Source organism: Crotalus tigris, unplaced genomic scaffold, assembly GCF_016545835.1.
Source record: "Crotalus tigris isolate CLP2741 ecotype Arizona unplaced genomic scaffold, ASM1654583v1 scf7180000018306.2785112, whole genome shotgun sequence".
NCBI lineage: Eukaryota > Metazoa > Chordata > Lepidosauria > Squamata > Viperidae > Crotalus > Crotalus tigris.
Window position 1 is genome coordinate 1,713,409 of NW_024096934.1, and position 27,146 is coordinate 1,740,554.

At 39.1% G+C, this 27,146-nt stretch overlaps 3 protein-coding genes across 6 annotated transcripts; all 3 read right to left on the minus strand.

Annotated features, from left to right (window-relative positions):
* Positions 1–724: 724 nt before the first annotated feature.
* Positions 725–8,140, minus strand: LOC120310997 (olfactory receptor 4N5-like). The gene is made up of 3 exons (XM_039350060.1): positions 7,152–8,140; positions 6,254–6,364; positions 725–2,494 (listed from the first exon to the last, which is right to left on the minus strand). Exon 3 carries the CDS (start codon positions 2,484–2,486, stop codon positions 1,557–1,559), a length of 930 nt encoding a protein of 309 aa, XP_039205994.1. The 5' UTR covers positions 2,487–2,494; positions 6,254–6,364; positions 7,152–8,140; the 3' UTR covers positions 725–1,556.
* A 2,523-nt stretch (positions 8,141–10,663) lies between these two features.
* Positions 10,664–15,535, minus strand: LOC120310998 (olfactory receptor 4N2-like). Of its 2 annotated transcripts, XM_039350061.1 has the most exons (3): positions 14,195–15,535; positions 12,329–12,473; positions 10,664–12,159 (listed from the first exon to the last, which is right to left on the minus strand). In XM_039350061.1, exon 3 carries the CDS (start codon positions 12,150–12,152, stop codon positions 11,223–11,225), a length of 930 nt encoding a protein of 309 aa, XP_039205995.1. In that variant the 5' UTR covers positions 12,153–12,159; positions 12,329–12,473; positions 14,195–15,535; the 3' UTR covers positions 10,664–11,222. The 2 variants fall into 2 exon arrangements, with proteins under 2 accessions (XP_039205995.1, XP_039205996.1); XM_039350062.1 differs by lacking the exon at positions 12,329–12,473.
* A 5,418-nt stretch (positions 15,536–20,953) lies between these two features.
* LOC120310999 (olfactory receptor 4Q2-like) lies at positions 20,954–26,110 on the minus strand. 3 transcript variants are annotated; one of them, XM_039350063.1, is made up of 2 exons: positions 25,981–26,110; positions 20,954–22,191 (listed from the first exon to the last, which is right to left on the minus strand). In XM_039350063.1, exons 1-2 carry the CDS (start codon positions 26,056–26,058, stop codon positions 21,163–21,165), a joined length of 1,107 nt encoding a protein of 368 aa, XP_039205997.1. In that variant the 5' UTR covers positions 26,059–26,110; the 3' UTR covers positions 20,954–21,162. The 3 variants fall into 3 exon arrangements, with proteins under 3 accessions (XP_039205997.1, XP_039205998.1, XP_039205999.1); XM_039350064.1 differs by having other exon boundaries at positions 25,864–26,060; XM_039350065.1 differs by lacking the exon at positions 25,981–26,110 and adding an exon at positions 24,520–24,560.
* Between the last annotated feature and the right edge of the window lie 1,036 nt (positions 26,111–27,146).

Genomic DNA, 27,146 nt, shown 5'->3' on the forward strand with positions numbered 1-27,146 from the left:
TTGTTCAACATCATGATAGCAGGAACATCAGAAACATAAAAGTATCTATCAATCTATTCAAAAGGAAATTCAAAAATTTTATATTAGTAAGCCTATTTAACAAATATCTAAGGATTGGGTTGTTTCTCTCTTTTTTTCTTCTGAATTTGGAGATCAAAAATTGTTAGTCCAGTATTAAGCAGGCCCAGGATCTATGAGATGTTTTCTCGTTATTGCATTTCAGACTCATAAAAAACTATGTCCTCTTAAGTCCCCCATTGACAAGGTTGAAAAGAGTGAATGTTCCTAGGTGAACTTCTATACACAATTGGGAAGAGCTTCAATAAATCAATGCATTCTTCATTGATAGCAGAAAGTAATGTAAGAAAAGAAAGGTCACCATTGGGCCACCACTAAGCAGTATTTATAGAAAGTGAATTCATCTTCTGAATCTCTTGCCTTAGTCCTATGTCAGCCTCTCGCTCTCATTGCTTCCAAGGTCTAGTGGCCATTGTGAATGAGATGGACAGTTGGATGCCTTAGAGGAAGGGAGGAAAGGGGAGGATAGGTAAGATGGCCACATAATCAATCAACTATCAAGTAAGTATTGATCTCCACAAGTATAATACTTCTTCTTTGAGCAAGCTAGAAGATTGTGGGTATCCCTGGATAAACCGGGCCCTTGTGTATGATTCCTTCCGCTGGTCTCCAAGGACCTTATTAAAAAGTTCACTCTAGACAAACATTTTTGAAAGCAATTCTGCATTAAGTTTATTCTTTGACAGGATTTTCCCAAGCAAACCTACTCTGTAGGTGTCTTAAATCACAGAGCCCATCTATTCAGGTAATGGTGGGATGATGGGAATTACCATCCAATCAATCAAGAGGGTGCTGGCTTCAGAAAGTCTATTTCCATCAAGAGCCCTGCTCCTTAAAACAGTCCCCAGGAACATGTCTCGTATTTATTTATTTATTTAATTTATATACCACCTGTCTCACTATCCAGAGTGATATTGCTGCTACATGCAAAAGGTGATGATGGAGACACTATGTTATCATGTTGTCTTCTAATGATGTGCCTGGTTTTATATAATTCAGACTGTCCCACTACACATGGTTAGTTTAATTTTTCTGTTTTGTTATATAGTACCATCCCAGGAAACTAGAATTAATTAACAAAAATGCCACACTGAACCTATTGTGGAATCATTCAATAAAAGTTTATACATATTAGCAGTAATATATATATCATTTCTACACAGTTCCACATCTAATTCAATCTTACCATTTTCAGACTCATAATTCTTCTATCAAGGTTAAATCTTTTTGTCAACTGAGAATAAGGAAACATATAAAGCCTTTCAACTCCATTTTTTCTTTTTTTCAACTTAAAATCTTCCTGGGAAAAAATTAACAAACAATCTTGTTGTGGCTGACTCAGCCTTCCATTCTTCCAAAGTGGGTAAAGTGAGGACCCAGATTGTTGGGGAAAATATGCTCATTCTTTAAACTGCTTAGAGAGGGCTTTAAAGCACTGTGAAATGGTATATAAGCCTAAATGCCATTGCTATTGCTATTCATCTGCTAGTTTTAATATTCACGAGTAGTCTCCGCATAGCAGTTTGGATCTCCTTGTTTCTCAAGGTGTAGATCACAGGGTTCATTAAGGGGAAGACCATAGCATGGAAAAAGGCCACCACTTTGTCCAGTGGGTAGTCTCGGAAAGGGTGGCAGTAGATGTAGATGGCTGGACCAAACATGATGAAGATGATAATAATGTGAGTGATGCAGATAGAAGAGGCTTTCGTTTTTCCTATACTGGAGCCCATCCTCACTTTCATCAGCAGTGCCACATAGGATATAAGAAGGAGAATGAAACATACAATGCTTGGTATACCACTGCTAAAAAACATGACAAATTCTAGAGTGTAGATGTTGGCACAAGCTAATCTGATAATCTGGGTGATATCACAAAAGAAGTTATCCAACTCATTGGGACCACAAAACGGAAGTAAAATGATGACAATAACCTGGATGATGGAATGTATGAATCCTCCAAGCCATGAAATTACTACCATAGCCCAACAAATGACCCTGGTTACTACCATTGTATAATGCAATGGATGGCAGATGGCTACATACCTGTCAATAGCCATGGCAAAGAGGAGAAACATCTCAGCTCCTCCTAGAAAATGAATGAAAAATATCTGAGTGATACAGCCTAAATAGGAGATTGTGATGCAACCAAAAAAGATGTTGAGGAGGAGCTTTGGATGGGTGACACAGCTGTAAAAGATATCAATCAAGGCCAGGTTGGCCAAGAAGAAAAACATGGGAGATTCCAGAGAGGGATTCTGCAGAATTGTCACAACAATGAGGATATTCCCAGGAAGAATGGTGATACAGAAGAGCAGCAGAAGAACACAAAATAATAGCCGAAATTCCCAGATTTGTGATAATCCCTGGAGGACAAATTCAGTCACTAGTGAATAAGTTTCATTTTTCATCCTTATACCTATAAAGGAATATAAATTATAGGGAATCAGTGTTAATTTATTTCCATTTAACCTTTATGCAATTCCAAATATATCACAGCAATGGATCTAGTAGTCCTGGGGACAGTAGGTTTTTAATCCCAGTTGGATCTCAGAGTCTGTCTGGACCATCTGTTTTCCTAGGAGCCATTCATTAATATTTGCTTAGGAGGAAATCTAATCTGAAATAGTTATTAGCAGACTGGATCCTTCCAGATATTCTGGATTTCAGAGTCTAAGATAACCAACCAGAAAGGCTAAATCCTGCCTTACAAGACAATTAGATTTCTATTTTCACTCTTATTGACCATATGGATTGTTGTTCCTACCTTTATTGTGCTACCCTGTTATTGCCATCTGACAAATATCAGGGAAATCAGGAGATTCGGGCAGTTCAAATAAGTTTAAAGATTTATTGAAAGCTTAAGCTCTCTACAAGAATCTGAGCTACTAATGGTCAAGGGAAATTAGCGGGAGTTAAGAAAGGCATTCAAGGTGAGCTGGACTAAGATCTCTTGTGGGTGTGCAGGAACTTATGACTGATGATGCATTTGACCCCTCCCTCCAGTGTAGCCTGATCAGCTCCTACCCTTTTTAGTTGCATTGTTGGATAGCAAAGGTGGCTAACAATCAAGTACTGGGATGCATAACACCAGGTGTGTCACTAGAAGGCAAAATCATAAACCTGCAAAATCACTTACTTTGGCCATGTCGTGCAGGGGAATTCACTGGAAAAAGCTATTATGTTTGGAAGAGTTAATGGTAAAGGCCATCAAAAAACATTGTGGCTGGACACTATCAAAGCTAACACTATCAAAGCTAACAAGCTATCAGAGCATAGAATAACTCAAAGAAATAGTGCAAGATCAGAAGATGTGGAGAATCTCATAGAATCACCAAGAGTCAGCCATGACTGAATGGATAACATCACTATCATTAGATGGGTAGACACTTCACAGTCAATTTTAAGAGAACATGATCCTTTAACATTTTCTAGCACTTCTCACTGTCCAGGAAAATGTTTATCTTAAGCTTCCCCAAACCAGGTACCCTCCATAACTGACAAACTGCAACCCCTAACCTGGAATCCTGATTCAACATATTTGTAGGATCTAATTGCATTAGGCAATTTTAATGTGGAACATGGTATAGTATACAAATGGATTCAATAGCTCAATAAAGTTATACCTTTACTCCTGGTGAAGCATCTTTCAAGGTCTAGTTCAGCAGTTCTCAACCTGTGGGTCACGACCCCATTTGGGGTCAAATGACCATTTCATGGGGGTCGCCAAACAACACAGTCCACCATTTTTTCCCTCTTTTCCTTAGCTGTATAACAGTGTTCCATGTGTGTTTGGCATATAGCCAGGCTGATCATGGAAATATCTTTGGACAATAATGACTCCCTTGGCTAAGAAACAGAGATGAGAATTACCCCCTAAAGTCAGACATGACTAGACAGGGGAACACTTTATTTTACCTTTATCAAGATATGGCCACCCAGTTATTTGCCAGCCTCCTTTTCTCAATGTGTGTGTGGATTTCACTCCTAATATGACCTAAACCTGATTTGTCCAAATTTCTATCTAAAGCAGTGGTTCTCAACCTGTGGGTCGGGACCCCATTTGGGGTCGAACAACCATTTCACGGGGGTCACCAAACAATGCAGTCCGCCATTTTTTCCCCCTTTTCCTTAGTTATGCTACTCCCTTTTATTCTATTGGCTTTTGAAAGCCAATAGAATAGACCCTCTTGAACAGAGTCTAATTCTATTGGCTTTCAAAAGCCAATAGGAATTGTCCAGGCTGTCTCTGCCCTGCTGAGCCCACCAAAAGCCCCAGTCTGCAAATGGTGCTGCAAGTTGTCTGCAGCGAAGGCGAGCTGTCTGGAAGTTTCCACCCTCCCTGCTGAGCAACTACTAAAAATGTAAATAAAAGGGCCAGGGGTGGGAGGTGGGAGGCCGGCGGGCCCAGGGAGGGTTGCTGGCGCGCGTGGGGCCTGGCAGGTGCATTACCTCTCTTGGGCTGGGCCAGCTGGTGGCCCAGCCGATGGTCAGCCTGCGCCGTCTCTGCCACTTGCCAGCTACGCCTCGGCTGGCGCAGGAGGCGGCACCATGCATGTGCGGCGCTCCCGGGCAGGGGAAGTCCTCGACTTACGACCGTTTGGGTACTCCTTGACTTACGACCGGTTGGGTAGTCCTCAACTTATGACCGGTTGGGGTCGCGGCATTAAAAAGGTTGAGAACCACAGGTCTAGTTCATTAGAGAGTATCCCACTGACTAAAATGGGTCTGATTGATAAGCAGAAGAGAAGATGATTTAAAATGTGCCCTACAGTGCCCTCCCCCACCAAAACAAAGTCAGGATTTCTCTGTTTCTACATGAGGCAGTAACATCAAGAGAGAGAGAGAGAGAGAATTTTGAAAATAGATTAAAATCCAGTAGTAACCAATGTAGCAATCTTTCATCACAGAAAGCTGCTACCATCACTCTGTTTTAAGATCAGCAGCTCATTATTCATTATGATTTCAACTGAGACAAAATGTGACTTGTACCATAGATAGAGTCTATGACTGGATATGACGTGAGGTGAAGCTCTGAATGGTTGTGACGTGAGAGTCTGAATGGATGTGACAAGAAGTGAGAGTCTCTCAACTGGCTGCAAAGGAACTATGTTGTAAGGACTTAGCACTCAGCTGCTGAGAAAGTATAACAGATTCTGAATTCTCAGCCTACCTGTATAACTCAGAATAACAGAGTTGGAAAGGATCTTGAAGATCTTCAAGTCCACCGCCCTGCTCAAGCAGGAGACCCTATACCATTTCAGACAAATGTCTGTCCAACTTCTTCTTAAAAATCTCCAGTGCTGGAGCACCCACAACTCCTGGAGGCAAGCCATGCCATTGATTAATTGTTCTAACTGTCAGGAAATTTTTCCTTAGTTCTAGACTGATCTCTCCTTGATTATTTTCCATCCATTGTTTCTTGTAAACTTCAGATGCTTTGGAGAATAGCTTGACCTCCCTCTTCTTTGTGGCAGCTCCTGATATATTGGAATACTGCTATCATATCTCTCCTAGTCCTTCTTTTCATTGAACAAGACATACCCAATTCTTGCAACCATTCTTCAAATACTTTATCCTCCAGTCCCCTAATCATCTTTGTTGCTTTTCTCTGCACTGTTTCTAGAATTCTTAACATTTTTTTATATCATGGCAATCAAAACTGGATGTAATATTCCAAGTGTCATCTTACCAAGGCATTATAAGGTGGCATTAACACTTTATGTGACCCCCCACCTTTTTTCTAGCAGCTGCAAGGATAATACATAATATTCCCTTCTTCCACCCCCCCCCCCAAGTTCTCAGTGAGGTATGTTGAGAGAGGGACAGAGAGAAAGTGATCTGAAGTCACTCAGCAATCTTCCGTGGGAAAACCTGGATCTCCACAATCCTAGTCCCACAGCCTACCTACTACTGCACCATAGAGAGGATCTGAGAGTTGTTAAGGGCTCAGAAACAAAAGTGATCTGGTAGCAACTCAAAGATAAGAGGTGAAAAAAACCCCTTTTGTTTGAGAAAAAAAACCTCTGATCTGTTCTGTCAAGTGAGTCCTTGTCTTCTCCTCTGAACAGCAATTAGAAAATGTGGTTTGCATGGAAGAATCTGGAGGAAGCATGCAAGAACTGAAAATAAAAGATATGGGATGGAGTTGATGGCTAGAAATAAATTAAGAACTTACCATTTGTTGTCCTCTCTTAAAATTGCTGGTAGACTCTTTGATTGACCAAGATGTTCCCAGTTCCTTAATTAGGAAACTTCGGAATGAGGTTTATTCAAGTCAGTCACTATACTGTAATGAGATGTAGTGCTTTGCTTTAATTTCCAAGACCATTATTGTAAAAAAAAAAGCAGCACAAACTTGTGTTTTCTGTTCCACTAGTTTTGATTTAAGTGTTAATACACTTCTAGTTTATGTATGTTCATCTGGATACTACGTTCATGACTGTCTTGATACTGTCAAATAATAAAACTATCTGATGCAATGGCAGTTATCGGTGGACATTGACATTTTAAGGAATCCCAGCTAAAACATCAGTTCCCCTAAAATACTGAAGACTTGTTAGCACTTCTGCCTCATTTAAATGTGGAGGAGAAATCTGTTATCTTCATATCTGTGAAGCCACCAGGAGGTAAAAGAGACTTGAAGGAGATCTTACCTACTTTCTACAAACATGAGTTTCTTGATCCAGATTCAATAACAGATTGGCATCCTATATAGATCTGTTAGCACAGGACCTTGCAAATTAAGGTGCCTGAGCCAGTAACATTGTCACTGCATTCTGACCCAGTTGATATCTTCTGGATTATTATTTTTTTTAAAAAATCAACTTTTCATAGAGTGAATCAATCAGTGAATCAATCCATCAGTCCTGATGGCTGAACTCAGGAAAAAACAAACAAACCCACATCTAAAGTTGGTGGTTTTTGTAACTTCAAGCCCAGGTGTCTCCATTTTATGAGGAAGCAGTCTCTGATGCTGGAGCTAAAAACATATGGACTTCTAAAAGTAACATAGAACTCTGGGCTACTACTGTATCTGGCTGTTCATGGAGACTCTCACATCAGTGCCTTCTTACCTGGAATCAGTCTTTGAAGCCGAAGTTGCTGGGAGGGAGGATCTTAGTCTAGAGGTAATCCACCTTTCTGAAGGTGGAATTGTGCAACATATTGGATGAGAGGTTGGACAATAAGGTTGCAAGCCGTATAGTTCAACTTCTAATTTTCTCTGATTTATATTTCCAAAAGATATTGCAGTAATAGAAGAGTGTTAGTTTGCTCTCTCTTGCTATTAAATTTGCAATCTTGGCAATCTTGAACACTTGACCATCAATGAAGAATAATGGCAAGATGTGATTCTTCTCACTTTTGCTCTCCTTCTCTGTCAAGGCTTGAAATGAGATTTGCAAAGGAACTGGATTAAGTAGACTGAGATGCAAAAATGGCATTTGGAGAGGGGGATCCTTGAGGATGGAGTTAGTGGGGAATGAGAGAACATTCTCAGAAATGAGCGAAGTTCAAAAATCCTTCTAATTTATCAGTGCCTTTTTATTTCCACTAGTTGCATATATTTCACTAAAACACATACACTGAACCCAAATCAATTTCATGCTTCCACCCTGTAAAAATATTCATGAGCCCCATCTATCTAGTTATATGAGGACTGGCAAAAATGAAGCAAATCTATTTTAGAAAAAAAATCAGAATATTGGTGGGATTTCACATCATGCAGAATATAAGTTGTTCTCTCTCCTTTGCATATCTGTCTCACAAAATACATATGCTAAGTAGAAAACAGCACATATTTCTTTGTAAACTTCAAATAAGTTAGAAGCAATGCTGATGATTAGGTAGATATTGCTGGGATGGGACCAGGGGAAAATTCAAAACAAAACTTAAATTTAAGCATAGTTTTGGAGCCATAATGAAAGAATTTTTAGAAGAATTGAACACAACCCTTCAAACGTTTACTCTGGCCTTCCATTAGCCTCTAATTCACTCTTCTTCCCAGGCCTATTAAGAAGGTTATGTGATGGGAAAGGGGGAATTACAGAGAAGGGAAGAAAAGAGAAGGGTGAGTAGCTACGTTCTTCATTCCTTGCATTTAAGTCCTGACACTCATGCATTTCTACAAATGTGTGTCATCAGACAGCCAAAAGATTCTGGCTTTCCCTGGAGAAACTGATCCCTAATGTAAGATTCTTCAACTTCTCTCCAGGGTCCTTATTTAAAAAAAAAAAAGGAATTCCAAGCAAATAGTTTTGAAAACTTGTTCTCCGTTAAATTTATTCACTAGATCTGATTTTTTCCAAGCTGGTACCTTTCAAAGTGTTAATTAAAGTCATCATCTCTTTGTGCAGTGCACATGGGTGATGGGAATGATAGTCCAATCAAGAAGATGCTTGCTTCAACAAGCATGATGATAATGATGCATGTTTGTAGACAGAAATTGAATACCAAGATATGATTGGAGCATGATGGCTCGGTGATATAAGATGCTGAGCTTGTCAGCTGGAAAGTTGAGAGTCTGAGTTTCAGACCTGAACACCATGCAATGGGAGCAGCTCCTGCAACTTGCTTCAGCTCATGCCCACCTAGCAGTTCAAAATGCAAATGCAAGTAGATAAATAGGTACCACTTCAGCAGGAAGGTAACAGTGTTCCATGTGTGTTTGGCATATAGCCAGGCTGATCATGGAAATATCTTTGGACAATAATGACTCCCTTGGCTAAGAAACGGAGATGAGAATTACCCCCTAAAGTCAGACATGACTAGACAGGGGAACACTTTATTTTACCTTTATCAAGATATGGCCACCCAGTTATTTGCCAGCCTCCTTTTCTCAATGTGTGTGTGGATTTCACTCCTAATATGACCTAAACCTGATTTGTCCAAATTTCTATCTAAAGCAGTGGTTCTCAACCTGTGGGTCGGGACCCCATTTGGGGTCGAACAACCATTTCACGGGGGTCGCCAAACAACACAGTCCACCATTTTTTCCCTCTTTTCCTTAGCTGTGCTACTCCCTTTTATTCTATTGGCTTTTGAAAGCCAATAGAATAGACCCTCTTGAACAGAGTCTAATTCTATTGGCTTTCAAAAGCCAATAGGAATTGTCCAGGCTGTCTCTGCCCTGCTGAGCCCGCCAAAAGCCCCAGTCTGCAAATGGTGCTGCAAGTTGTCTGCAGCGAAGGCGAGCTGTCTGGAAGTTTCCACCCCTCCCTGCTGAGCAACTACTAAAAATGTAAATAAAAGGGCCAGGGGTGGGAGGTGGGAGGCCGGCGGGCCCAGGGAGGGTTGCTGGCGCGCGTGGGGCCTGGCAGGTGCCTTACCTCTCTTGGGCTGGGCCAGCTGATGGCCCAGCCAATGGTCAGCCTGCGCCGTCTCTGCCACTTGCCAGCTACGCCTCGGCCGGCGCAGGGGGCGGCACCATGCATGCGCGGTGCTCCCGGGCAGGGAAAGTCCTCGACTTACGACCGGTTGGGTACTCCTTGACTTACGACCGGTTGGGTAGTCCTCGACTTATGACCGGTTGGGCGTCGCAGCATTAAAAAGGTTGAGAACCACTGATCTAAAGGGTTGGACTGCCTGACTGTCTGATTTCAGGGCAGATTTTCAAAGCTTATTATTCCCATATGAATACTTCTTATCAAAGAAACTACTTATGAACAGATATCAAAGATAACTAGGCAGAGGTCATTGCTCTCATACGTTCTAGGGATATTCTGCAGGGTTGTTATATTGAAAGATTGATTGCATGTAATCATTGAACTGTGATAAAGGTAGATCTTGACTTATGACCACAACTGAGCCTGAACATTTGGTCATAAGTCATTTTGGTTGTTAAGAAGGTCACTACATGACCTGACTTGATTTTATGACTTTTGTTTTTTACAAAAGTTATTAAACTAGTCAGTGTAGCTGGAGTCACATGGTTATTAAGCGAATCCAGCATACCTAATAAGCATTTTGCCCTTTTCTGCTGGAAAACAGCAAAAAACCTCACAAATCAGGGTCAGGTGACCACAACTGGTCACCAATGCAACTGGTCCCGAATGCAAACTGGTTGTTAGGGCCTGAAATGTAATCACATGATTGCGGGGTCTGTGTGAAACAGTCGTAGCTTCAAGGAGAGTTCATAAGTAACTTTTTATGAGTCAATTGTTACTTTAAATGGTTGTTATGCAACCACTTTATTCTGGAACGTATAGCTCCATGGACCGTACAGCTCTATGTAGCCCTAAATAGAGAGCAGGTATCAGTGTGTTGGAGTGTCTGGCAGTTATTGGGTTAAATGCTACATATGTTGATGGGTCAGTGGGAGGAGTATCAAAGGTCATTGAGAGACTTCCTGGACACAAGCCAGATGGGATCCTTTGTTCACCAGCTGCATGATTCCTAGCCACACGGTTAGGAGATCCTTGCCAACATGTAACGCGCAAGAAGAGAAGAGGGGAAAATCCAATGTCAATTTACCTGGGGAATAAACCAATATTGCAAACATGTGCTTCTGGATGTATCTCCAAGTGACTGTAAGTCATTGTCTAGAATTCCCAGAATAAAAGCTATATTTCTGTTTATTCTTCTGAGTTATCTATCTGTTAGGACTGTACACAAAGCAACCTGTTCAGTTTGGAACAGAATACACTTATTAAATGAGGACTACCTGTGTGTATTTCTTTTATGTTCTCTTGTCCTGCTGAACCACTGAGGAATTCTTATTGGCATCATTATCAATAATGGAGAATATTTCTAGCTCAGGATTGAAATGAAAGGTCCTTGGTGCTCTCTGAGCTTGGATGTTTTCTTGCAGACATTTCATTATCCAACTAGGCAACATCATCAGGACTAATTTACAGCCATTTCTTTTTTCCCAAAGAGGAACTTCTAGAACCAAAAAGTTTTGTGAGATTTGGTTTGTCCAAGTCTGGCTAAATAAATAGACCCGAAGCAGGTTTCCTCTGTTCTGATTGGTAGAATTGTTGATGGACTTTTTTAAAACAACCAAACAGATTCTGCTGTTCAAGGGCAAAATCCAAAACCATAATTAATAACCAAAAAATACAACACTGAATAATATTTCCCTTTGAAAGACCTCGAAATGTATTAATGTATTAATGAAATACATGAAATGCATTAAATGCATTCATTTAATAAATAAAACTAATATTGTTGATCAGTCTCCACATGGCAGCTTGGATCTCCTTGTTCTTCAAGGTGTAGATAACAGGGTTCATCAAAGGGAAGACCACAGTGTGAAAAAAGGCTACCACTTTGTCGAAAGAGTATTCTTGGAAAGGGTGGCAGTAGATATACATGGCTGGACCGAACATAATGATGATGACGATGATGTGAGTGAGGCAGGTAGAAAAGACTTTGCTTTTCCTTGGACCGGAGTCCATTCTTACTTTCAACAACAGGGCCCCATAGGACATGAGGAGGAAGAGGCAGCATGCAACACTCATTAGGCCACTGCTAGCAAACATGAGGAATTCTAGAGTGTAGGTATTGGTGCAAGCCAACCGGATGATCTGGATGACATCACAAAAGACGTTATTCAACTCATTGGGGCCACAGAATGGAAGTTGAATTATGAGAATGACCTGGATGATGGAATGTATGAAACCTCCAAGCCATGAAGCTACTACCATAGCCCAGCAGGTGACTCTGGTTACCACTGTGGCATAGTGCAATGGATGGCAGATGGCTACATACCGGTCAACTGCCATGGCAATGAGGAGAAACATCTCAGCTCCTCCCAGAAAATGAATGAAAAATATCTGACCGATACAGCCTAAGTAAGAGATTGTTCTGCAATCAAAAATGATGTTGAGAAAAAGCTTTGGATGGGTGACAAAGCTATAGATGATGTCCAGAAAGGCCAGGTTAGCCAAAAAGAAAAACATGGGGGATTTCAAAGATGGATTCTTTAAAATTGTCACAATTATAAGAATATTCACAGGGAGGAGTATGATATAGAAGAGCAGCAGCACAACACCAAAGAATAGCTGTATCTGCCAGGTTGATGTTAATCCCTGGAGGATAAATTCAGTTACTGCTGAATGAGTTCCATTTTCCATCTTAGATCTGTAGAAGAATAATAGATGGTCTCAATGCTAATCTTTTCCATTAACAATCAAATCACTTCAAATATCACACAGCAGTATCTACCTGCTTTCTGGAGATAGTAGTTTTTTAAAAAATCTCAGGTGGATATTTAAAGATGGGTTTAAAATGATGGCACCTGCCTATTTACCATTGTATGGCTCCTTTCAAGAACTTTCAAGGACATGCTTCAATCTTCGTATCGTTTGAAATAATTCTTCAAGCAGTCAGGTCTACATGCCAGCATGTTTGAAGAGATTCTTCTCAATGAAAGCGTCTCACAGGAGATTTTTTTTCTTCAGAAAGGAAATGGAATATTGTCAAGGAAGGTTCTTATGGAAAAAGAAATAACTTGAATTTCTGTTTGTGTTTCTCTTTTTCTGTGATCTACTAAACTTTTTTCTTTCTGACTCTTAGTCTGACGTCCCTCAGTTTCATTTTTATGACTGTCATAATCACTCCTCATTTTTCTAGTTCTATACTAGGAATCATAACATGGTGAATAGGAACTACATCAAGAAATCCTTTTTTTTTCTATACAGGAAGGAAAAAAACAGCCTTCCATCCCATTCAGCTGTCAAAGTCTTAGAAACTGGAAGACTTAGCCACTTCCAGATTCTAGCACTTGATCACACAGTCTCTGGTTGATTAAGTGCCATCAGCTCAGTGCTGATTCTTAGAGACCAGATAGATAGATTCTTTCCAGACTGATCTGTCCTCAGCCAGGATTTTTAGATGTGTCGAAAGTGGATTCATTGCTTCAGTGAGGGACAGAGTGGGAAAAATAGCAAGTTATCCATAAGCTGCTTTAAGGATAAGATTATTCCTATACCACAGATGGAAACATCTACTGATGCTCCTGAATTATTTCTGACTGTTTTTGTATATGTGGGTGTCTATCTTTGTGTGCCAGTGGAAAAAAAAATTAAAAAAGCAACAAGAACACTTGCTTTCCATAACCTGCTTAACTAATTTTGATAACTCATTATTCTATTTAGGTTAACTTGTTTCTGTGCTACTTCTCTTTTGTATGATCTGACATTGTTTGTGATAAATACTGTCAAATAATAAAACAATGGAACTTAGCAAATAAATGTTCTAAAATACTAAAGACCACACAAACCACATGAAGAACAGTTGCAGGAATTAGGTATGTCTAGTTTAATGAAAAGAAGGACTAGGGGTTACATGAAAGCAGTGTTCCATTATCTAAGGGGCTGCCATAAAGTAGAGGGGGGTCAACCTATTCTCCAAATCACCTGAAGGCAGGACAAGAAGCAATGGATGGAAAATATCCAAGGATAGAAGCAACCTAGAACTAAGGAGAAATTTCCTGGCAGTGAGAACAATTAATCAGTGGAATGACTTACTTCCAAAAGTTGTGGGTGCTGCAACACCTGAGGTTTTTAAGAAGAGATTAGACAACCATTTGTCTGAAATGGTATAGGGTTTCCTGCTTGAGCAGGTGGTTTGACTAGAAGACCTTCAAGGTCCTTTCCAACTCTTCTCTTCTTATTCTTATTTACTCCTATTCCTATTCCTATTCTGTTTAACTCAAAGTTACCAAAGGAACATGTCCATGAAGTGACCGGGAATGAAGCCCACTAAAAAAATACTTTACTTAGATATATTTTGGTTTGGAGAAGATGGATAGATTATATCCAGAATAAATATGAGACTAAAAAGTATTATTTAGCTTATGAGTAAATTTTCGATTATTTTTAATAGTTTAATATGATTGAATTTATATTATTTTTAGTATTATTGTTTAATTATATTATTATTTTTGGTTTTCAATTTGTTAATATTTATTTTGAAAAGGAGTTAAAGTATGTTATGGATTTGATTGTTAGTAGAGTTGGGTAATGTCAGTTAGATTATGATTGCTTATTTGTAACCCTGTAATCAGCTCCGGGAAGTGGGGGGGGGGAAGGAATTGGGTCATATACTGTAAAAAATTTCTAAAACTTTTAGTAAAAAAAATACTTTACTTACCCAACAGCCCAAATTTACTTACTTTTCTATGAATATAAGTTTCTTGATCCTGATAGAATGGTAGTTAGTTCAAATTGCTGGGCAAATCCATTGTAGATTAAGGCTTCTGAGTCAGTAATATGGTCAGTCTCACCCCAGTTTATCTTAGGAATCATTCCAAAGAGCAGGTTGACATTATATACTCTAGAGTAACTCAATTTTGAGACTATCAGTCCACCAATCACAATGGCTGATCATGGGAGGAGAGCCACATCATCTAGAATTGACACCCCAAGAAACTCTCATGCATGACACTTCCATCTTAAGGGGTTTTGGTCTCAGCTTCTAGGTCAGCATCCAGCTCAAGATTGCATGAGACACCAATCAAGTCCACTAGGCACAAGCTCAAATAAACAGTTTCTTTCCTAAGTGATTTATGTAAGAATTCCTCCTGGTCTCTGATACTGGAGATAATGACACAAAGTTTTTTTTAGAAGCAGCATACTAGCTTGGAGCTGGTGGAAGTAATCAACATTCTGCAGATATTCAAGATCTTCAGCTATTTGCTGAAGAATTACTCTTGCTGAGAGTTAACTATTTCAATACAGTGCAAACAATCCTGCCTATGGAATTGCACAATAGAAAGATGAAGAAAACATGGCTGTATTAATTCTGGAATATTAGAGTTATAAACAAGGGCAGTTGCACTAAGTGCAGAATTGAACTAGTGGATTGTTCACAATGCAGGAGAATCTCTCAGTTACCATAAGTAGGAACTGATGACAAAACGTGACCTTGTTTGCAATGGTAGTTTGTAATTTTAGATAAAATTAGTTGGGAACAAGGATGCATTTTTGGAAAGGGGAGAGCACAGAACTATCAGTGAGTGCTCTGTTTAGCAGTCCATACTTTCTCCCACTATGTTAGTACACACTTAGTAAAATAAATATGCTGAGTTCTGAATTTAAAGCCAATTTCATGCCCTTCTTCATGTGTCTGTAGATGATGGAGAATCTTCTTGGAGAACATGTCACATTTCTGGTCCTTTTATCAGAAAAGTTTATCTGAGATAGAAATTATCAAATATTTACTTGTAATATACAGGTCAGCTAAAGGCAGTCAAATGATGGAAACTGCTGTGATGAAAACTGGGAAAATAAAGAAAACGAAGCAAATTATTTTGGGGACTGAGTTGGGTGTATCATTGGAAGATTTTTCAGAAGACCTGAATTCAGCCCTTGAAACTCAATCAATCTCTTGCTCCAACTTCTTCCTCATACTTATAAGGAGGATTTGAGAGGGAAGCAACCAACTTAGGTAGGCATAAAGGAAAAGGTGGATAATGTGTTCCTTTCTTGCATCTGCCTTAAGATTTGACAGTCATTAATTTCTAGGGATATATTATTTCTGCCACAAGAGAGCCAAAAAGTTTGTGTATTTCTTTGTACAAGGTGGACCCTAGAGCACAATTCCTTCCTGTAGTCTCCAAGGTCTTTATTATAAAGCTAGTATTAGACAATTTTTTTAAAAAAAATCAGTTCCACATTTTCTCAACTTACATCTATTGTTTAGTGACCATTTGAAGTTGCTTACAACTTACTTACAACTGTTGCAGCATCCCCGTGATCTGAAAAAAGTGATTGTTATCCACACTTATGAACATTGCAGCATCCCCATGGTCACCCAATCAAAATTCGGACGCTTGGCAACTGGCTCATATTTATGACGGTTGCAGTGTCCCCGAGTCCTGTGATCAACTTTGGCGACCTTTTGACAAGCAAAAGTCAATGGGGAAGCCAGATTCATTTTATAACCATGTTACTAACTTAACAACTGTAGTGATTCACTTAACAACTGTGGCAAGGAAGGTGATAAAACGAGGAAAACCCCTCTTAACAATTGTCTCCCTTAGCAACAGAAATTTTGGACTCAATTGTGGACATACAGTAACTTGAGGACTACCTGTATATATTTTAAAACTGTTTAAAGAAAACTAATAGTGGCCATATTATTTGTGACCATCAGCATATTTGCAGCGGAGTTTTTTAAAAAGTAGCATCAAGGTATAAGACCTGTGGTGGCGCAGTGGTTAGAATTAAGTATTGCAGGCTAATTCTGCCGACTGCCGGGAGTTCGATCCTCACCCGCTCAAGGTTGACTCAGCCTCCCATCCTTCCGAGGTCAGTAAAATAAGGACTCAGATTGTTGGGGGCAATATGCTGACTCTGTAAATCACTTAGAGAGGGCTGTAAAACACTGTGAAGCAGTATAAAGGTCTAAGTGCTAGTGCTATAACTTCTCCTTTTCTGTTGTTTGAGAGATCTTGACCATTAGCAGATGACCCTCTAAACTTTCTCCAACTTTCCATCTTCCATGTTTGTTGGACTTCATCTCTTGGAGTTCTCTCCAAACAAAACTTGCCCTTACAATTTAATTTTGACATTCCCCAAATCAGTATTTTTTCCTGCCAAGAGCAAGTTTAATGTAGTAATTAAGGCATCAGGCAAGAAACTGGGAGATTATGAGATTTAGTTCCACCTTAGGCATAAAGCCAGCTGGGTGATTTTGGGCCAATCACTTTCTCTCAACCCTAGGGAGAAGGCAAATGGCAAACCACATCTGAAAAACCTTGTCAAGGAAACTGCAGGGACTTGTCCAGGCAATCTCTGAGCATTGAACCCAATGACGGGAAAGCTAGGAAGAAAAGCTGTCTTAGTTCAACTTCTGGATTCAGATTCCCCTAATTTTGGGACCCTGCTTGTTCACATTAAGCCAAAATCATTTTACTAAACTATTGTAATGAGTTATCCTTGGTGCTTTCTGAGCTTGGTTGTTTTCTTGCAGATGTTTCTTCACCCAAACTAGGTAACATCATCATTGCTAGTAGGAAGTGGGGTTTGCTCTCAGTTTATATTCTAATGACTTGCCCTGTCAGTGCTAATGAGACTGTTTGCTTGTTTATTTAAAACAGCGGTTCTCAACCTGTGGATCGGGTCCCCATTTGGGGTCGAACAACCATTTCACGGGGGTCACCAAACAATGCAGTCCGCCATTTTTTCCCCCTTTTCCTTAGCTATGCTACTCCCTTTTATTCTATTGGCTTTTGAAAGCCAATAGAATAGACTCTCTTGAATAGAGTCTAATTCTATTGGCTTTCAAAAGCCAATAGGAATTGTCCAGGCTGTCTCTGCCCTGCTGAGCCCGCCAAAAGTCCCATTCTGCAAACGGTGCTGCAAGTTGTCTTCAGCGAAGGCAAGCTGTCTGGAAGTTTCCACCCCTCCCTGCTGAGCAACTACTAAAAATGTAAGTAAAAGAGGGCCAGGGGTGGGAGGTGGGAGGCCGGCAGGAGCAGGGAGGGTTGCTGGCGCGCGTGGGGCCTGGTGGGTGCCTTACCTCCCTTGGGCTGGGCCAGCTGGTGGCCCAGCCGGTGGTCGCCCTGCGCCATCGCTGCCCCTTGCCAGCTATGCCTCGGCCGGCGCAGGGGACGGCACTATGCATGTGCGGCGCTCCCGGGCAGGGAAAGTCCTCAGCTTACGACCGGTTGGGTAGTCTTCGACTTACGACCGGTTGGGTAGTCCTCGACTTACGACCGGTTGGGGGTCACGGCATTAAAAAGGTTGAGAACCACTGGTTTAAAAGCTGTAAGACTGACTGGAGAATTATTGTACATTCTAATCTTTTCAATGATATGTATTTCTCTGGACACGATCCTCGCTGCCTCTATGAAACTACTCTTTCATTTTCCTTTCCTTTCTGAAATGTTTAAACACAAGTTCATCCTTTTGTCTTCTTCAGCAGCTCTCTACCCTGTTGTTTGGAATCAATTCCTCCAGTGTGTACTATTACAATAAATACGGTAGTGAGCTTTGGTTATTGGTTTGGCTTTCTGAGTTTGATTCCCCAGATTTAATTCTTATCCACCCCATCCCAAAGAAATTGTTAGTTTAATTTGTGAGGGGGGTGTTGCACAAATTTAGAGGAACACAAGAACGTTTGAAGTGAAGATATTAGAAATGGCTGGTCTCTATTCATATCAGTATTATTGCTAAGATCCAATCAGATTTTCTGATTTGCTCTTCGCCAAAGGATCAGAAAAGTTAACATGGTGGGCATGACTGTACAATCAAAGTCCTGCCCCCTTTTAAATGTATATGGAATAGATATAATGAAAGGGGTGCAGCTTTAAATATATGACTGCACCAGCCACCTTGATTTTTTTTACCTCTCCCCATGATAACAGTTAATTGAATTCATTTATTAATGAAATCAAATTAGGAATGGACGTTTCTGGCTAATTGATATCATCTACATATAGCAGAAGTTGACACTTTGTGCTTCCCTCTCTTTTGTACTTGCTTAATTTTTTTATTGATAAAAAGCCAACAGTTTCAAAGTCTTCTTTCATAGTGTAAATTGTACAGTGCAGTAATAATATATTATTATGATTAGTATGATGATCCTATTAAGTTTATATTAAGCAGAGACAAAAGAACTATAGTGCCCAGGAGATAAATGAATGCATAAAATATGTTAAAAGGTTATTTTTAAGAAATTGAAATGGAAGAAGAAAGAAAAGAGAAGGGGAAAAAAGATTTGATCTCATTTGTAACCTAAAATAAAGTTCATATTTTATTATTATTATTATTTTATTGAATTTTTTGAAATTTTACAAAAACAAAACAACCCTCCCCAACCCTCCCATTCCCTCCCCCGACCTTCCCAGAGCTGAACATAGGCTTAATTAAAATTTCTTCAAAAAATCTTAAAAAAAGATATAAACCATAAATAAGTCTAAATACATTAATTGAACAAATTATAAGATAATTAACAATAATATATGTATAAAAAAACATAAATACCAAAAGAAAGATACTTGAAAGGAAAAAGAATAAAGAAAAGGAAAAAAGATAAAGATAAAAGAAAGTATAATAAAAATAAAAGATAAAAATGAAAAAAAGGATAAAATCTATAAGATATTTTAAATTTTAAATATAAGTTATTGGAAAGCTAAATAATATTTTTTAATATCCAACTTATATTGTATAAAATCTATCCATTTTTTCCATACCGTAAAATACTTCTCTTGCGATTGATCCTTCAAAAAAGTTGAAATCTTTGCCATTTCCGCCAAATAAGAAACTTTAAAAAACCACTCTTAAAAGTAGGCAAAGATTCCTTCTTCCAACATTGCCCTACTAACAACCTTGCAGCTGTAATTAAATTGAACATCAGTGTGGTCTCTTTAGTATCACAATCAGTAACAATACCTAACAAAAACAATTGTGGGGTAAATTTTACCCTCCTTCTAAAAATTCTTTGAATATTCCACCATATCTTAATCCAAAAGGCTTTTATATTTTTACACAACCACCAAATATGATAGTAAGTAGCATCCAAACAACCACATCTCCAACATTTGGGCTGTAAGTCAGGATACATACGAGACATTTTTTGTGGATCAAGGTGCCATCTGTAAAACATCTTATAAAAATTCTCCCTTAAGTTCTGGGCTTGTGTAAATTTGACATTCCTCACCCAAATAATTTCCCAGGTATCTAGTAGAACTGGTTCACCAAAATTTTGTGCCCATTTAATCATACATTCTTTAATTAGTTCTGCCTCTGAGTCTAATTCTACTAACACCCCATAAATTCTCTTAATATGAGTTTGTCTTTGATCTTTTACTTGTTTAAGAAAATTTTCATCTTCTCTAAGCACGCCCACATTACGATCTAACTTCCATCTATCCACTATTTGTCTATACTAAAACCATGAGTATATAATATTTTCTTGTGCTAGATCTTCCAAAGATTTTAACTGCCAATTTTTACCATCTCATCTAAGTAATTGTGCGTAAGAAACACCATCCATCTTGACTCTTCTCCTTATCCCCTCTATCGCATGTCAAGGTATAGCCCATGATGGAATTTTAAAATCACTTCTATAATATTTCCTCCAAACCCGAAATAAAGAAATCTTTATAATATGAGATTTAAAAACCCTGTCAACTTTTTTATTAAAAATTAAGTAGGCATGCCATCCCAAAAGTAAATCCCAACCCTCCAAGAGGAGTATTTCTACATTTGTTAAATTAACCCAATCACTAATTAATGTTAAGACCACCGCATCATAGTACAATTTCAAGTTCGGTACCTTGAGTCCACCTCTCTCACGAATGTCTTGTATTATTTTAAGCTTTACTATTGGTTTTTTCCCCGCCCAAATAAATTTATTGATACCTTTTTGCCATTCATTTAAATTAATCTCATTCTTTAAGATAGGTATCATTTGAAATAAAAAAAGGAACTTTGGCAGAACATTCATTTTGATCACTGCAATTCTTCCCAAAAGAGATAATTGCAATTTCTCCCAATTTTTCAAGTCTCTTTGTATCCTGACCCACAACCTTTCATAATTATTTTTATACAATTTTGCATTAGAAACAGCTAAAGTAACCCCCAAGTATTTTACCTTATCAACAACCTCAAAATCTGTCAACTTAACCAAAGTCTGCTTATCCAAATTGGTCATATTTTTGGGTAATATTTTAGTCTTATTGTTATTAATTTTAAAACCCGAAACCCGTCCATATTGGTATATCAATTGTAATAACTCTACTACAGAATAAGTAGGTTGGGACAGGGTTTATTATTATTATTATTATTATGGTCAACTACAAGTAGTCTTTGAGTTATGACCACAACTGACCCAAAATTTCCATTGCTAAGCAAGATAGTTGTTAAGTGAATTTTGCCCCATTTCTTTCTTGCCACTGTTGTTAAGTGAAGTAACATTCTTGTTATGTGAATCCGGCTTCCCCATTGTTTTTGCTTGTCAGAAGGTCACAGAAGGTGATCACATGACCCCAGGAAACTGCAACAATCATAAATATGAGTCAGCTGCCAAGCATCTGAATTTTGATCCACAGGACCACGTGGTGCTGCAATAGTCATCAGTGAGAAAAATGTACAAATTAATGTAAAGTAAGGAAAGAGAAAGAATTTTTCCCACTTATTTCCCATCTCTGTTAACAATCATTTCCTTGCTTCTCAGTTTGCTCATGGCCATCTTCACATCTTTGTTTCTCAAAGTGTAGATCAAGGGATTCAACATAGGAGTAATAATATTGTAAAGGAGGGAGACCAGTTTGTCCACTGAGAAAGTGGAGAAAGGACGAGCGTAGATGAAGATGCAAGGTCCAAAGAACAAGGTCACCACGGTTAGGTGGGAAGCGCAGACACTGAGAGCTTTGCGGCGCCCATCAGGAGAACGTATCTTCATCAGGATGGTGGTGTAGGAGGTCAACAAGATGATAAAACAGCCAGTGGAGATAAGGCCACTGTTGGAGACCATGAGGAGCTCGATGACATATGTGTTGGTGCAAGCCAGTTTAATGACAGGTGGCACATCACAGAAGAAATTGTCCACCCAGTTGGGCCCACAGAAGGGCAACCTCATGGTGAGGATGGTCTGGACCGTAGAATGAATTAAACCACCCATCCAGGAGGCTGCTACAAGGCAACTACAGAGCTGCCTATTCATGATACTAGGATAATGCAAAGGCTTGCAAATGGCCACATACCTGTCATAGGCCATGACGGTGAGGAGAAACATCTCCGCAGCACCTACAAAGTGGAGAAAAAAGAGCTGGGCCATGCAGGCATCAAAGGAGATGCTTCTCTTCTCCACCAAAAAGTCTATCAGCATTTTAGGAGCTGTGACAGTGGAGTAGCAAAGATCCAGGAAGGACAGATTTCCTAACAGGAAGTACATGGGGGTGCGTAATTGGGGAGCAGACCCCACTGTTAGTATTATGAGGGTGTTTCCCACGATGGTGGTTGCATAGACTAGGAGAAAGACCACAAAAAGAGCAACTTGGGATTGCCATGTGGGAGAAATGGCTGCCAACAGGAATTCGTTGATTCTTGTGCCATTCTTTTTCTGGAAATCCATCTTATCTGCAGCTGGAGGTTGAGTGATGGTGGAAGAGGACAGATTAGTTCTATGAGACAGCAGGATTCTTTCTTCAGATATGATTTGCTTCCAAGGGAAAGAAAAGCCAGAACAAGAAATTAATATTATTATTTATAAGATGTTGAGACTCTAGAAAGAATGTAGAGAAGAGCAATAAAGATGATTAGGAGACTGGAGGCTATAATATAGAAAGAATGCTTGCAGGAATTTAATTTAATGAAAAGAAGGACTAGGGGTGAAATGAGAGCAGTGTTCCAATATCTCAGGAGCTGCCTCAAAGAAGAGGGAGTCAAGCTATTCTCTTGTCCTGATGGCAGGACAGGAAGCAACTGATGGAAACTAATCAAGGAGAGAAGCAACCTAGAACTAAGGAGAACAATCAACCAGTGGAACAGCTTGCCTCCAGGAGTTGTGGGTGCTCCAACACTGGAGGTTTCTAAGAAGAGATTGGACAGCCATTTATCTGTAATGGTATAGGGTTCCCTGTATATATGGGAGGTTGGACTAGAAGACCTTCAAGGTCCCTTCCAACTCTGTTATTGTATTATTTCTCATCCCCATGGATTCTTCCTGTTTCTGCCCCTTGGCAAATAAACTTTTCTCAACAAGAGTATTTTCAAATATTTTGGGATTACAATCCCTAGAATTTGGAGCCAAACATAAGCTTGTAAATGTGCTTGTCTCTCAGTATTGATGTATGAACATCAAACACATGAAACTGGAGGAAGAAGTATTTGGTATGTTTGCCACCTTGAATTATATAAAAAATAATAATAATGGCAGGATAAAAAAAATCTAATACCAAATATTTATAAAGTAAACATTTATAAAAAGAACATTGATTGGCCCAATTTGGGTCTCTCTCTCTCTCTCTCTCTCGCTCTGTCTCTCTGTTTCTGTCTCTGTCTCTCTCTCTCTCTCTCTCTCTCACACACACACACACACAAAGACATGAAAAGACACACACACACACACACACACACACACAAAGACATGAAAAGTACATGTATCCATGCAGTAGAGACTAAGATACTTCCCTTAGTGCTCATTTTCTTTTAAATAACAGTTAGGGGCTGTAAATAAATAAATAAAATAAATAAACAAGTAAGCAAAAAAATACAAATATGTGAATTTCAAAGAGATCCAACTCTCCTTCATTTTGTGCTACATCTCCTCCCTCTGTTAAGTTCATTGGTGGTAAGGGAAGGTTTTGCAAATTTCAGTGTTAAACAGGAAGAAAGACAGGTAGGCAAAGGACAGGGAGAAAAAGGGAGGAAGAGAAGAGAAAAGGGAGATGATGCAGCAAAAACAGGAGAGAGAAGAGGGGAGAAAGGGAAAGGGAGAAAGAGAGAGAGAGAGAGAGAGAGGAAGAGAACCTGTAGTAAGACCAGAGAATAAAATGCAGGATGAATGTGAATGTGTGCTAAATCACCTTAGGACAAAGAAAGTATGTTGTGGGAAAGTCATACAGATAAGAAAAGCTACATCTTAGAGCTAAAGCGAGGGTCATGATGATTCTACCTGGAAATTCAATGTGGGAATAATAATAATAATAATAATAATAATAATAATAATAATAATAGTACCATCAAACATCCACATCTGCCTATCCCAGGTCCTGGGTAAGGACTCGATAGGTAGACAAAATGCCAAATCTAGTTTGAACATCTGGCTGACTGTGCGATGATCCATAATAATAATAATAAAATTGGAAGGGACCTTGGAGGTCATCTAGTCCAACCCCCTGCTCAGGCAGAAACCCTTCACCATTTCGGACAAATGGCTGTCCAGTCTCTTCTTAAAAACTTCCAGTGTTGGAGCATTCACCGCTTCTGGAGGCAGGTTGTTCCACTGGTTAATTGTTCTAACTGTTAGGAAGTTTCTCCTTAGTTCTAGGTTGCTTCTCTCCTTGATTAGTTTCCATCTGTTGCTTCTTGTCCTGCCTTCAGGTGCTTTGGAAAATAGCTTGACTCCCTCTTCTTTGTGGCAGCTCCTGAGATATTGGAACACTGCTATCATGTCCCCCCTGGTCCTTTTCTTCATTAAAATTTGAGCATCAAGTGGGCTCCTCCTTTATATCCAATCCTCATGAATGCTCTAATGTTTTAAGTGACGATCAAAGTCAGATATCTAGAGAGACAGCCAGCTCCTAAGATGCTGATGGGGTTTTTGAAGAGCCTCTGTACCTCTTCACCTCTCACTTCTCCAAACTGCAATTTATTCATCTCTGTGCAAAGACTTTTAATAAATACTTTCTGCTTATCTTCTCTAGCTTTTTCCAGGGCCACTAAAGGAACATCACTAGAACATCACAGGCTATGACAAACAGTTTCATAAACATTGTGTACTATTTAGGAAGAAAAACCAAATGCACAGGTATAGTATAAGGGGTACCTTGCTCAATAGTAGTAACTGTGAGAGGGATCTCGGAGTCCTAGTAGACAATCACCTAAATATGAGCCAGCCGTGTGCTGCAGCTACCAAAAAGGCCAACACAGTGCTAGGCTGCATTAACAGAGGGATAAAATCAAGATCACGTGAAGTATTAATACCACTCTTCAATGCCTTGGTAAGGCCACACTTGGAATACTGCATCCAGTTTTGGCCACCACGATGTAAAAAAGATGTTGAGACTCTAGAAAGAGTACAGAGAAGAGCAACAAAGATGATTAGGGGACTGGAGGCTAAAAAATATAAGGAACGGTTGCGAGAATTGGGTATGTCTAGTTTAATGAAGAGAAGGACAAGGGGGGACATGATAGCAGTGTTCCAATATCTCAGGGGCTGCCACAAAGAAGAGGGAGTCAAGCTATTCTCCAAAGCAGCACAAGAAGCAATGGATAGAAACTAATCAAGGAGAGAAGCAACCTAGAACTAAGGAGAAACTTCCTGATAGTGAGAACAATTAACCAGTGGAACAACCTGCCTCCAGAAGTGCTGAATGCTCCAACACTGGAAGTTTTTAAGAAGAGACTGGACAGCCATTACTATTATTATTATTATTATTATTATTATTATTATTATTATTATTATTATTATTATTAAAGAGACATGTGATAGAACATGCCTATCAATGCTATGTCCCTTTTTGCTGAAATTATCAGCAGGCCCGTGGAAACCTCTTGAACCTTTTCCCAAGAAATGACCTTATTTCTGTATTTCAAAATAATGCTTTTATGCCTCACCCTGATTACCCATTTTCTATGCAAGCTGGGTTTCCTTTCCTAGTTTCACATTCTTACTTTTAAATTATCACACACAAACCTATAAGGAGCATTTTATTTTAGAAATGCAGATGCTAGCCTTCAAGTGATAATGTTTCAGTCAACTGAATTACATTCATAGTTTTTCTGTGTTTGGAGGGAAGTGGAGAAGGAGAGAGAGAGAGAGAGAGAGAGAGAGAGAGAGAGAGAGAGAGAGAGAGAGAAAGAGAGAGAGAGAGATGAAAAACAGAAGGAATGACTTCATAGAGGAACAAATGAATAAAGAATTGATATAATAGCCCAAAAGAGTATTCACTTTTAGACCCAACATACCTGTGAATTTTATATTTTGGAGATAAATAAATAGGCAAAAACTGATTCCATCAAGTCCTACTTATTAGATACCTTTGTCTGGTCTTTGAAGGAAAGAAAATACTGCAGCAAAATCTTTTATTCCTATAACTTGGATTCAATAACTGACAAAACAATTACCACTTCCTGTATGATTTGCAAAAATGTCTAAAGCCAGACTTACCATAAATGTTGCAGAGTTAACGTTCAGATTCCAACTTTTATGCATGTTTTCATTGAAGAACAATTTCGTTAGTATTTTTCCCTCCTAAGATTATTTTACCAGATCCATCCATCTTACCTTACATACTTGCCTGAGGTTGCACAGAACCCTTCTCCCTACTGTCAAATCACATCTTAAAATGGGGTCTTTGGGCATCACTGAATGCTTTTGAATTCTCCCTGACTCTGACTGTAACACTGGCAAATGAGAGTATGGGAAAAACTTCTCTCTTTGGATGTCAGCAAGGCAATTGGGAGTTCTCATTAAAGACCTGGGTAGATTGATTGCTCAGTCAATCAGCCCCAGAGGAGATGCTGACCAAGTTCTAACTAACTTACACAACTTATTAAAGCTAGTAGAGTATTTTGGCCCATTAAAAGATTATTTGTTATTTATTCTTTTGCTTGCTTACTTGTTTATATGTCACCTATTCCTTAATTATATGTGAAATCCACCAAATCAAATTTTATTACAGTCATAGACCAGCATATGCTTATGGAATAGATCAGCATATGGTCAAGGAATATGTATCATTTATCATAATCATAATAATGGTCATAATCAGAGAGCATCTCTTTACTGAGAGTAAGAAGAAGAGTTCCTTGCCCCAAGAAGGTCACAATCTGAACTCCACTGCAAACAAATAATAAAGGGAAATGAAGTAGAGAAGAATTAAAAGATTGAAATGAGCTGAAAAGTACAGGTTGGGTAACCAGAAATGCAGTTGTGCTTGCACATTCCCAAACCTCGCCCTACTGTTCTAATTTTAAATGAGACTAAAAAGGGAATTATTAAACATATGTCTGAAATGGTATAGGGTTTCCTGCCTGAGCAGGGGGTTGGACTATATGATCTCCAAGGTCCCTTTCAACTTTATTATTATTAAGATTAGTCACATTAATGATTTTTAATTGATTTAACTTACATAGATTCTCTTGATAAATCTGAATGTAGCTTTTATGTTGTTAGCCCTTTGAAGTAGTCCAGATAAGGAGCAGAGTGAAGTGTATTAACTCTATCTTTATTGTAAGGTTACATTAAGAGAATCTTGCAAAAATGAAAGTATTTTCTGCCTTTTTCCCTTTTGGTCTCTGGAAAACTAGGGAGGGTCCCTTCTGAAATGTTTCCCATGCCATCTTCCCTTCTGTGGGCTGAGACATCTTTTGCATATTGGTTGTCCAGTCTGATGTTTTCTCTCCTGTTTCCCAAGGTCAGTCCCACATACCATTATCCACATCTTCCCC